This window comes from Vollenhovia emeryi, unplaced genomic scaffold (genome assembly GCF_000949405.1).
Source record: "Vollenhovia emeryi isolate VEMERY1.0 unplaced genomic scaffold, V.emery_V1.0 DF939121.1, whole genome shotgun sequence".
Lineage (NCBI taxonomy): Eukaryota > Metazoa > Arthropoda > Insecta > Hymenoptera > Formicidae > Vollenhovia > Vollenhovia emeryi.
The window spans coordinates 4,315,190-4,328,258 of record NW_011967245.1 but is presented as its reverse complement, the minus strand read 5'-3'; the positions used below and the strand labels follow the sequence as shown (position 1 = coordinate 4,328,258).

At 28.4% G+C, this 13,069-nt stretch overlaps 2 protein-coding genes across 2 annotated transcripts; both read right to left on the bottom strand.

Moving 5' to 3' along the window:
- Window positions 1-1,129: 1,129 nt before the first annotated feature.
- LOC105570361 lies at window positions 1,130-7,356 on the bottom strand. Its single transcript, XM_012027489.1, has 11 exons — window positions 7,041-7,356; window positions 6,523-6,913; window positions 5,766-6,101; window positions 5,289-5,490; window positions 4,811-4,966; window positions 4,634-4,688; window positions 3,343-3,754; window positions 2,546-2,881; window positions 1,741-1,936; window positions 1,357-1,512; window positions 1,130-1,217 (listed from the first exon to the last, which is right to left on the bottom strand). The coding sequence occupies exons 2-11, from the start codon at window positions 6,882-6,884 to the stop codon at window positions 1,152-1,154; spliced, it is 2,277 nt and encodes a 758-aa protein (XP_011882879.1). The 5' UTR covers window positions 6,885-6,913; window positions 7,041-7,356; the 3' UTR covers window positions 1,130-1,151.
- Window positions 7,357-7,638: 282 nt separating this feature from the next.
- On the bottom strand, window positions 7,639-10,728 carry LOC105570319 (putative odorant receptor 85d). The gene is made up of 5 exons (XM_012027431.1): window positions 10,100-10,728; window positions 9,499-9,834; window positions 9,166-9,370; window positions 8,358-8,513; window positions 7,639-7,951 (listed from the first exon to the last, which is right to left on the bottom strand). The coding sequence occupies exons 1-5, from the start codon at window positions 10,477-10,479 to the stop codon at window positions 7,901-7,903; spliced, it is 1,128 nt and encodes a 375-aa protein (XP_011882821.1). The 5' UTR covers window positions 10,480-10,728; the 3' UTR covers window positions 7,639-7,900.
- Between the last annotated feature and the right edge of the window lie 2,341 nt (window positions 10,729-13,069).

Sequence of the window (13,069 nt, the reverse complement as noted above, 5' to 3'; positions counted from 1 at the left end):
ATTCTGATATTTTAATGTATTTCTGTCGAAGTCAATCAATATCTCCAGATAAATCGTGTGCTAGTGTATCATTTCTTACAGATTATAAATATTCTCTATGTTTCTTATTTCAGACGTAAAATATTAACTATATATTTTGCAATATTTAATAATCACTTAATATAAATGTGCCCAAAATTATAATCGTTAACACTTTTCACTATTTACTACTTCAAGTGCTAATATAATAAACATGTTTTCTCAGAAAATATTATGGTACACGGTGAGCTCTTGAGAGAGACTGACGATCATAAAATGTCTATAGTCTTGCGAACGTCCCAATAATAATATGTTTTACTTAACTTCCCCTCTCGCATGAGACTATTTTATTATTCAGATTGCTATGTCCTTTAAATAATAATTTCTCTATGCATCAACTTCCTGTGCAATTTTCTTCTGGCCATTAAATATAGTCACAATATTATATCTTGACATAGTAATAATTTATGAGAGATAAAATATTAAGAAGCAGAGTTAAGCCAACGGTGCACGGTACTATTTTTCCTACTGGATTGCTTACGAGAGCTAATCAGGGTTTAGTCTTAAGTCACCTGATCTAAAACTCCGCATCCTGATTGGCTCTCGTAAGCAATCCAGTAGGAAAAATAGTACCGTGTGCCGTTGGCTTTACAAAACAAAAGAGATGAGATGTTTGAAAATTCTAAATAATGCAGTATTCCATACATATATGTTGCAGTATTAGGAGACATTTAATTTACTTCTAAATCGGAAAGTATAAGTGGTAATAAATTTTGCTGCTTGATTTTTGTGACAGTAGTTTCCAATTGAACATTCAACTTGCAATTATATCTTAAGAAATTGCACTCTACATACGCATACTAATAGATAGTATAAATATGTAAAACGTAAGTGAAAAAATTGTTATACAGTGCTTATTAAAAAATAACTAATGTAAATAATAATGCAGTTTAAATTGTTTTTCTTTTATCTAATTAGAGCATTAATATGTCAAAATATATTATGTAACAATTAATTATGTGTAAATTAATTATTAACATTGAATGAAATAGTTTATTTTAATTCCTAATATTATATGCATATTTATGAAAGATTTGTATAACATGGAGAATATATATAACAACTTTGTTTTCCTATTTGGTTTGGTCGTTTTGCGTTTGCTGAAGTATATTGTAAGTCGAATACGATGTTTTAAGCAACTGCAACATGCAAAGTGATTTTGTTTCGATATAAGTTTAAAATTTATTTAATAATTTATACCTTATAGAAGCGAATTAATAACCACTCTTTAATTATCGTGAAATAATATCGTGATATGAAAATTAATTGCATACTAACACCCACAAATGAATCCAAATTCATTGGTATAACGTAGGCACTACTAAATTCAATTGGCTTTCTACCGCGTAATGCAATTATTAGTAAATTCTTTCTTGCTTCACGCCCTAAAGTAAGCCATTCTATTTCAAATAGATCATTGACTAATTGTAGGCTCTACTTAAAGACAAAACAAAATATATTATTAAGGTTTTAAATACAATAAAAAGATTGAGTTAATACTATTGATATTGCATATGCATTTTTGGAAACATTGAAAAGAATTTTGCACTTTTACAATAAAACATGTATTTGTCAGTGTTATATCTGGATAATGTAAAAAAGCTATTAAATTAGAAGAAACATTTATATAGGAATTTATGTATATTTTAAAAGAGCTCATACCTTCAACTTGACCTCATTTCCATACCAGCAATACAAAAAAATTTGCGTCAACATGCACGACATGTACATTCCTAATTCAACAAATTTTCCACTTTCTTTTGTTATCTGATATAAAGTGAAACACACCACTAATGTACTTACTATGAATTGAAAGGTAATAGTAAACCTAAATTTTTTATTCAATAGAAAAGCAAACCTGAAATCAATTAGATAGTTTTAACGTGTTTTATCATTGACAAAAATATTAAAAATATAATAATAAAAAATTACGAGAGTTATTATCTCTGATCTATACGTATATGCATATATAAATTAAAAGTTAAAAAGAAATACACAAATAATGTTAAATACAAATATTATTTAAATAAAGAGACATTATTGCAACTCTTGCTTATTTTATGTATAATATACAGGGTGTTCCGTAAAGATCGGAACAAGACTTAAGGGTAAATTCCTGAGATCACTTTAAGACGAAAATGTGAATACCAAAATGCTAAGGCAACGATAGTTTTTGAATTAGACGCGTTTAAAGTGCGTTGCACCATACCTGAGTGCGCGAATTTTAGGCTACCTTATTCGCTAACTTTAAACGCGTCTAATTAAAAAATTACTGTTGCCTCAGTATTTTGGTATTAAGATTTTTGTCTTAAAATGATCTCAAGAATTTACCTTTAAGCCTTGCTCCAATCTTTATGGACCACCCTGGATATATTTTTTTTTAATCATAGAAAAACTATGATGCACAATCACAAAGAAATTATAAAAGTAGAGAATTGTTATTATAACATTAAATGTTAAAACGAACTTAAATAGAATGTTGTGTTGAGTAACACAATTGCGAACTAGTTTCGGATTATGTACGATATTTTTCAAACGACAACTTAATATTTCTAGTTGACAGCATATATGTAACAATAATCCGCAAATAAGACCGTCGCAAGCAACATGTAAGATCGATCCAACTGTCAAACTTATTAATTGATGAAAATACGTAAAATGGAAAAGTGTTGTTGAAGAATAGTCGAATGGCAGCCACGCTCTGAAGGTTAACTTTTTCTTCCTGTAATCCGTGAACAATGATGCCACCGCCGTGGATGCGCATGTCAATTCAACCAGAATCATATAATGCAACGTGTTTGTCCTGTAAAATGGCTCTGTATACGTTTCATTTTGATACTCAACGCTTTCTCTAACATTAACTCCTTCCGATACTTTTTATCAACATGAAACAATCCTAATTAAATAAGCCTGCTAGTTTTTCAAATTGAAAAATTAATTATATAAAATTTTAATTTTGTAATACATAGATTTGATACATAAATCTGATAAGAAGCAATGCGTATTAAATATCAATTATATATATTAATTATATCAAATATCTCTGTTACAAGAAGAATATTGCCACATAATGTGTAAAATTCGAACAAAATTTGATTATTGAAAAATAATACTGTCTAATAAAAAGATTTATTAATTAAGAAGTTATGAAATTCTAATAAGGTTTTATATCAACTTCTTAAAAGAATATAGATTATTGAAATCTTAAATACGTAATTAAGTAAGAAATACAATTAAAAAGTGATGGTCTTGCAACGTACTTACTCAATAAGTTTATCATATCTTTGTCGTATTTCCACTTCAATTGGATCGCATGCTCTGCACGGTTCATTCGTAAGAATGTCTATTAGCATGGCAATGTTACTACGATTTATTAACAGGCTATACATTTTAAAACAAGAAACTATCATGGCAAGTAGCATGTAAAAATTATCCATGAAATCATCCGGATTGTCGACGGTCAGAATTATATCCAAGAATTGCGACAACGTAAATGTATTGATCAATAAAAGTATAAAAATAGTGTACATATGATACATTAAGCGTCTATGCGGAGACGTCCAGGAATCTGGTATCCAACAACCGCAACCCGATAAAATTTTGAACGTAAATCGTAATAGGTACATTATAATTTTGATCTCGTTTATCTTTTCACATCGAAAATCTTGTTTTATACAACAAAAAGTAATTTATCGGAGACGTTGCGTTTTCTATTTCTGATTTCGAATAACCATAAGATTGTAGCTTAGGCGCTATACGATTATTTATTATAAACTAATTTACCAGACAAGTTACAGACAAGTTAGTAAGAACTGTCAATTAATAATTTCGTTAAAAATTGAGTTTTTATAGCGACGCACAGTGAAATCTTGATCACCAAATGTCTATAGACTCACAATCTTCCGATAATAGTACGACGTACTCAACTTCCCTCTTCATACATCAGGACTTTTATTATTTACACTGTAAATATACCCTTAGACTGTGAATATACCCATTGCATAATAATATTTTTATGCAGAAACAATTTAATCATTAAATAAAAATCTGATATTGCGTATGATGTATTACGACATAATAATATTTCATAAGAAAACTACTCCGTCGAGACATAAGAATTGTAAGTAGAAGAATGAAAAAGAATTCTTTGAAAATGAATAATCATGAATAATACATTGTTCTTTGCTAAACGTTAGGAAATATCAAATTTACAGTTATATCTTACATCTAGTTATATTCCATTCGAACACTTTAATATCCCGTCACGTTGTAATAAATCACAATCTTGTGTATTTGCGTGCACATTAATATAAAATAATGTATGAAATTGTGTAAAAAATATGGATACACGTATATCGTAAGTAAAGATGTGTAAGAAAATATAACACAAGTAATAACACCATTTAAATCATTTCCTTTTTATGTAATTTATATGCAATTATGACAATACTAAATTATAAGAGTCAAGAAAACTGTTTTTTAACTTTTTACTTCAAATTATTCCTATAACATAAAAAGCAGATAACAATATAATCTCTTATTTAGCCTTTAATACTTGTATCTTGCATTTGCAGAAGAACATTATAAGTTGAGTACGACGTCTTGAGCAACTGCAACGAGCAAAATGTTTAATTAAATTTGGAATTTGTATTCTGAAACTGTTATAAAAGACAACACTGATTACACTATATGAAGACATAACATTACACTGTCAAAATAAATTTGTACTAACACCCACGAACGAATCGAGATTCAAGGGAATAATGTAGGCGCTCGTCAATTCGATAGGGATGTTACCACATCTTGAGATCGTTAAAATTTCTTTCCTTACATCTGGCTCCAGTTCGAGCCAGTCTATCTCGAATAGATTATTGATCAATTGCAAACTCTGTGCTCAAAGATACAAAATGTTCATTCATTTATCTTGATTATAATGAAAAAGATATCGAGTTAAACAAATTAAATTTTCAAGGTATTCTATACATTATTTTGTGTAAAACTGTAAGTATTAAAACAAAACTAGAGAAGTTTTGCACATCGATAATGTAATAGTAACATATTTATCGTTACAATATCTTATCCAAATAATATTTGAAAAGTGAAAAGTTGACATTATTACAATTGTACAAAAGAAATAATGTAAAATATTTAATTTTTTTGGATATGATTAAATAAAAAGATTATAAAACCGATTTATTTTAACAATATACCTTCGATCTGACTTCGTTGCCATACCAACAATACAAAAAGATTTGTGTCAGCATGCACGACATGTACAATCCTAATTGGATGACCGGACGAATTGCATTCATTTGTGTCAATTGATATAAAGTAACGCACACCACCATCGTACTTACTATAAATTGTGAGGTAATGGTCAAACTAAATTTTTTATTTACCATAACAGCAAACCTGAAAGTAATAAGGTATATGCTGTATTATTTAATTTTTACAAATGTAAATTAATTTTGCAAACATAATGTATCTCACGAAAATCATAAAAGGGATACTTTGCTCTTTAAAAAAAATTACATTGAATACGTGCATATTAAATACAATACGGTTCTACAACATTTCTGTAATTTTTTTTCATAGACTGCAAATAAAACTACGTTGCATATGTAAAAATACACATAGATCGCAGAAAAACACAGTGTTTATTACAATATTAGTTATATAAAACAAACCTCATTATAAGATTGTGTTGAACAACGCAGTCCCGAAGAATTTTTGGGTTGTATACGACTCTCTTCAAACGAGAATTCAGTATCTCTAATTGACAGCATACATGCAATAGTAGTCCACATATTATACTATCGCAAGCAACATGTAGAATACCTCCGACAAACAGGCCTATTAACTGGTGGAAATATATAAAGTGAAAAAGAATTGTCGTTGAGTAGTTGAATGGTAGCCATGCTCTATATGTTAACTTTTTCTCCCAGTAGGCCGTGAAAAATGATTGTACAGTCGCATACGAGCTTGAGAGCTGAACTAGAATTGCATAATGTAGCGTGTTCATCCTGTAAGCAACTACAAGCGGTTTTACATCTCACTTATTATTCAATATCTTCATCAATATTATCTGCTGCAATCGATATATTTTCTAAAAGCAATTTTATTTCCAAAACAGTGATTTATAAGAGCTTTAGAGTTTTGCTGTATTAAACTGATAGAAAACGAAGCATTGTGAAAACAAACACAAAAGAATATTAGACATTTATAATGTCTTTTACAAATAATACGAGAGAGATCTGTAATAGAGCTTTAATTTAATAATTTACTGTTAGTGCTGAAAAAATTAACAGATTGTGTACTAAAAGAACTAATTATAATTTCACTATACTCCACTATAGTCCACTATAGTCAAATTTCAAATAGTGTAAATATGAATTATATTTAATTCTTGAAATAATTAAAAAGCTATTACGTCATAATACTTACTCAATAAGTCTATCAAATTTCTGTCGAATTTCCACTTCGTCTGGTTCGATTGGTTTACACGGTTTCTTCCTAAGAATATCCGTCAGCAACACGATATTACTACGATTGATTAACAGACTAAACATTTTAGAGCATGAAATTATCATGGCAAGCAACATGTAAAAATTATTGGTGAAGTCATCAGCATTGTCTACTATCAGGATCAAGTCCAAAAATTGCGACAGTGTAAACGTACTTATTAGTACAAATATAAAAATTGTATATGCATGATACAACAAACGTTTGTGAAGAGATGTCCAAGAATCCGGTATCCAGCAACCACAGCTTGTTAAAAGCTTAAGTGTAAAATCTAACACGCGCATTATAAACTTTCTCCGATTATTTCCAGTACCTATATGAAAAATAGTTATTTAACATGTATCTTTTTCCGTCTATTTCAGACACAACATCAATAGATATGTATGTTACTAATTATTTTTGTAGAGTTAAATTACATAGAGCACGTTATATAAACTAACAATTAAAACGTTCAGCTGTCAATCAATTTTGTTGAAAATATTTTTTATTGCAGTACACGTTAGAATCGTTTTCACGGTGGAATAGCTCGCAATAAAATCTTTACAAAGACTGACAATGTCATTGAATGTCTATAGTCATACGATTTTCTGACCAAGATATTTTTCACCTCCCTTCGTGAATGAAGATCTTTATTATTCAGGTTGTACACTTGTGTTTCCCAGATAATTTTAATATATCAGCTAAAGAGAAATACAATCGTGAGATATAAATTCCATATTACTATGACATAAAACTCTACGAAAATAAAACCATGAATAAAATAATAAAGTACAGTTCTTATGAAGTAAGTTTAAGAATAAAAAAATAGAAATCCATGATCGTCATCGTAAATATAATTGAATCTATGTCTCTTTTCTCTTGAGAAAAATATCTTTAATTTAAGCTGATTGTATGATGGTACGTCAGCAGTAACGAAAATCTTTCTTTATATTCATTACTTTTGCTTTGAATATAACAAGTTTTAAGTATTTTTATTATACATATACGTAAATTTTAAAATACATAAGTGATTAAATATTTTCTCAAATATACTAATATTAATATATAATTATACTGTTGGCATAAAACGTAAGTAAAAATGCATTCTAAAGATATTATCTATAAATGTTAGCAGGAGAAAATATTGTACATGAGATGTCTTTTCATTTAGTAACTTTATGTAACACACAAAATTATTTTACCATACTTTAACTTAATGTTTTACTTTCATACACACATTTGTTTTATACCAAGATAACATTCATACAAATACAAAATATAAATATTAATTTCCTTCTACTTTTGTATTTTTACTATTTCATTATCGCATCTGTTGGAGTATGTTGTACGCCGAATACGATGTCTTAAGCAACTGCAATAAATAAAATTATTTACTTGCTATGAATTTATACTATAAATTAATAATCAATTAATTTTTAACAATACAAATAAAATATATTATAAAAAGTTAATTCTGTGACTTATAAATTATTTGTAATTAAACTGTCTACTAATATAAAACCTTAAGAGTCGCGTACAGTTTTTGCGTTTGTAAATCTTATTATTGGCTTTTATGTACAAAATAATACCAGAGCGGAGTGTGAACTGCACGGTAGAACATTTTCATATAAAAAACATTGAGGTTTGAAGTCTAATTCGTATCGCATTATGTCCCTGAAATTTTCAAGGTCCCGAAATTTCAAAGTCCACTCCGCTCTATTCGTCGCAATAAACATTTTAGATTAAATTTTTAATTGAAAATAGATGTTTATACTAACACTGACAAATGATGCAAGATTCATAGAGATCACGTAGGCACCGGTGAATTCGATAGGTAGCATACTGCGTGTCATAATTATTAGTAAAGTCTTTTGCATTGGATGATCCAATGTAAACCAATCCATTTTGAAAACATTACTGACCAGTTGTCGACTCTGTATTTAAGAATATATACGTATAGAAAATTTTATTTATTAAATTTTCTAACTTTAGTTTAAACTAAAGTAATTAGAAAGACATTCAAGTTGTATGTATTTTTGTGTAAATTGATTTCATATCTATATCTATATACAATGTATGATAAGATAAAATAAAATTCATAGACTAATTCAAAAGTAAGTATTTGTACCCCCCTCTCTCTCTGTAATGTATTTTACTTCATTTGTATAAATTAATTTTTGTAATACAATTTTACTCTCTTACATGTTACTGGCTCTCATATTAGACATTAAGATACATACATATTATTAATAAACATGCAAGAAAGAAGCAAAAAAGTAAAAAATTAAAATTTATACAAGGCGTCTGTTAGTAAGTGTAACACCCATAATGGGTAGATAAAGGGGATTAAATGAAGTAGGAAAGTTCTTTACTATTTTGTGATTATAGGCCATAAGGAATAAAAACTTAATTAATAAAGATTTATGAAGCGCACGCTGACTTGCGAATCTTTATTAATTTCTCATTATTTATTGCAAAAATCGCAAAATGGACTTTTCTATTTAATTTAATTTTTTCATTTACCTACAATGGGTGTGTTACACCTATCATCAAACACCTTGTATATAAAAATATATTTGTGCACACCTTCAGCTGAACTTCATTTCCGTACCAGCAATAAAAAGAGATTTGTGTCAACATGCAAAACATATATAAGACTATTTGAATATATTTCGCACTTAAAACGCTCGTCTGCGTCAGTTGATGCAGATTGAAGCACACTACTAACATACTCACTAAAAACTGGACGGTGATTATAAATCTAAATTTTTCATTTACCATTAATGCGAATCTACAATTAATCAGACATAACTTTCAAACATTTCTGATTATACTTTTATATTTATATTGTAAATTATATTCTTCTATAAGTATGTTTTGAGAAATTATTATCTGTAACAATAATAATAAAGAACTGACTGGATAATGCATGTATGCTGTACGATGCATTCACGAAGAAAATGTGGCTTATCTACGATTTTTTTCAAATGACATTCCAATATTTCCAGCTGAGAACAAATGTGCATCAATAATCCGCAAATTAGGCTGTCGCAGGCAATTTGAAGGACTGATCCAGCAGTCAAGCTTATCGATTGGTGAGCGTAAGCAATTCGAAATAGCGTCGGCGAAGAATAGTTAAACGGTAACCATGCTCGAAAAGATAATCTATGTTTTCTGTAGTCTTTGAATATACTGCTTACTAAAGCAAACGCACATGTCAATTCGACTAAAGTCGCGTAGTAGAGGGTATTGGACCTGTAAAATAGATATTTCGGATTTCCCTCTTTATCTTTTTACTAGATCTATCTTTTTTACTTTATCAGTCAAGTAACACTTTAATTTAACGTTGTGCAAAATTAATCCTTGAATAAATCAACTTTAAAAAAGTTGCTTTGTGTTTTATCTAATGCTTAATTATATAACAATACTTTATATGCGCAATATTTTCCGTGATTGTTACTTTCTTACATAACTAACACGTGATTTTGTAACTAATAATTAGGTATTTTAAAATACTTGCTGTACGAATTTGTCGAATTTCTGTCGAATCTCTATCTCATCGTGTTCAATAGGCCTGCATGGTTTCTTCATCAAAACGTTGATCAGCATCGCAACATTGGTACGATTTCTTAATAAACTGAACATTTTGCAGCATGACACGAGCATGGCAAGCGTCACATAGAAATTCTCGGTGAAGTCGTCGGCATTGTCCACAGATAAAATTAAATCCATCAATTGCGACAACGTAAATGTATTTATTAGCGAAACTATAAGGATTGTATATATATCATACATAATACGTTTATATCGTGACGTCCACGAATTCGGTGGCCAACATCCGCAAATGGTAAGAATTTTAAACGTAAACGTCAAAACGCTTATTTCTTTTTTACTTGTCATGTTCGTGTAAATAATGTTACGAGATAAAGATTTTACTGTGCAAATAATACAAATAATACAAAATATTTTTGTATTATATAAATTTTCTATATTTCTCAATTTTTTCAAAAGTATTGCACTTGTGATATTGCAAGAAGAACCTGATCAATTCAGATTCAGTATAATTTCCAAATACCTAATTTCCGATTGTGTTAAACATTAATTAAATTTTCGATAAAAAGAAACTGATTGTAAAATAAAAAAACGGTGATAGATTTTAATTTAGTGTCTCCTGATCGGGAGTTAAAAAATACACATATACATTGAACACTGCAAAAATACGACGAATATATTCTTTGCAGCACAACCAATGAAAAGATTTCACTGATGATCATAAAGGAGTCTATATTTTCGCAATTCAATTTTTCATCTGCAACTTCCGTCTATGCGTTCGACACTATGTCATTATCGTGACATGAAACTTGCAATTTGGCGTCCCTACGCAGAACGATGTTTTCGCATACGCAACAGTTTAAAAATGCATGTGTTATACGTGATATCGTGCACTGCCACTTTTATGTCAAACTGCGGCTTACAGTTCAACATTATGCCGTACAATGTCAGCAAACTAGCAATTACGGTTGAGCCATATGAAATCTTGATGCATACGTAGTTTAAATCATTTTCAATTTAATGCTACCATAAAGTACAGTCGAACGCATCATCCCGACATTCATTGATTAAGTTGCCGAATCAGTTACTTTTGTTAAAACAAAAGAAAATATAATAATTTAAAGATTTGTCTTAGATCATACAAAAAAATTTATCTGCTTTTTCAAATGGTGTATATTGAAGTGCAGTGAAATTTATCACAACACATTGAAAATTATATATAGTAAGTAAATACAAGAGTAATATATAAAATATGTATAGTAGTATATAGAATATATGTATGTATACCATTATAACTGTAAAAGTGAACTAGATTAATTTTGTTATTCTCAATAATAGTATTTAATATCTTCTATCTCCTATAAAAAAATCATTAACAATAAACATAAACCAATCTCTTAAAAATATTGTAAATATGAAAAAATATGCATTATCTCAATTTAATAACATATGTCTATAGGTCTATTTATTAATTTTAGATTTATAACATTTTGATTGAAACATATATAGCTTTAGAATTCTTTGCACATAGATATAATTTTATAACAAATTTGTAAATAAACTTGTCGCCAAATAAAACTTTTTAAGTCTTGTTTTCATTGCAGATTATCTGCTGTCAGTATATTTTTTTACAAAGTTGAGAAAGAATCGATGACATAATAAAGACAGACCGTTGATCGACTAAGGATAATAACGTTAAGGTGCAACGACATTATTGATTCGAGGTACAAAATGTGAAACGAAAGAATATTATCTATAGAGTATTGCCAGAGAGAAGACTGAGAACGGCCTCATGCCGGTGATCTAGTGAATCTAGTAAGTTCTGAAATCGTGCTGATTCGCAACGCCATCACTTCCATTTATCGTACACGAAGGAACTACGTTGCCACATCTATTTCTCGACATGGTAAAACGTTTGGTTTAGATCCATAATACAATTATGGCTCGGTATCCTTTTATCTTACATACATATGTATAACTACGATTAAAATTTTTACGTGTGCTTTGAAATAAAAGAATTTTATCAGATATTTTCATAGTAAAACATTTTGCAGAGAAACCTATGACCGAATCAGTAAAACTAATTTTTTTCAATACTTCCCAAGAGTAACAATATTTTAATAAATAATTAATAAAGAACACATAAAGAAGTTACGAAAAATATTATAGCATTTTGTGCACATTAACATACAAAATTTAATATCCAAATGATTGTAACAAACTTTGAAATTATTTTGGTAAAGTTATAACTAAATTTTTATGAATCTAAAATTATTGCAAACATATAAATTAATAAATAGCCAAATAATATATATTCTATACATTCCCAATATTATAATTTCAAATATTTATCTATATTTTGTAATTATCGTCAATCGGTAACCAAGGTATACAAAACTTACGACATATGAACTATATTCTTATGAAATCTACCAGATGACACTACTGTTCAAACTCGAACTCGATTAATAGACTCATATGGTTGGTTTGTATATTCCTCGAGTTTTTTTTATTGTTTCTATTTTATATGTATACTATTATCATAATAATTTAATATTATTAGTTTTTAAACATTTATAATTAGTCAAAATTTTGATAAAAATCAATCTCCGTAAACTAATTTTTATATTATAAATAAATAATTTTTATGTATTAACCATTTATTGTGATATATAGGTAATCAATATCTTGTTCATTTTTCAGCAACAAAATTATAAAGAAAAATCTATTATTATGAAAATATGTTAACTTCTGTTAAATGTTCTGTTAATTAATTAATTATTGCTATACTTTAGTATCTACAGTATACTTTATAACATATGTATAATGCACTACTGATTTAGTTCGATACAAAATGATACAACAAGCATGCTTTAAATAAAACGTTTATATCTATAATTTAAATAGGATCTCTATTTTTATAATTTTATGTATTCTA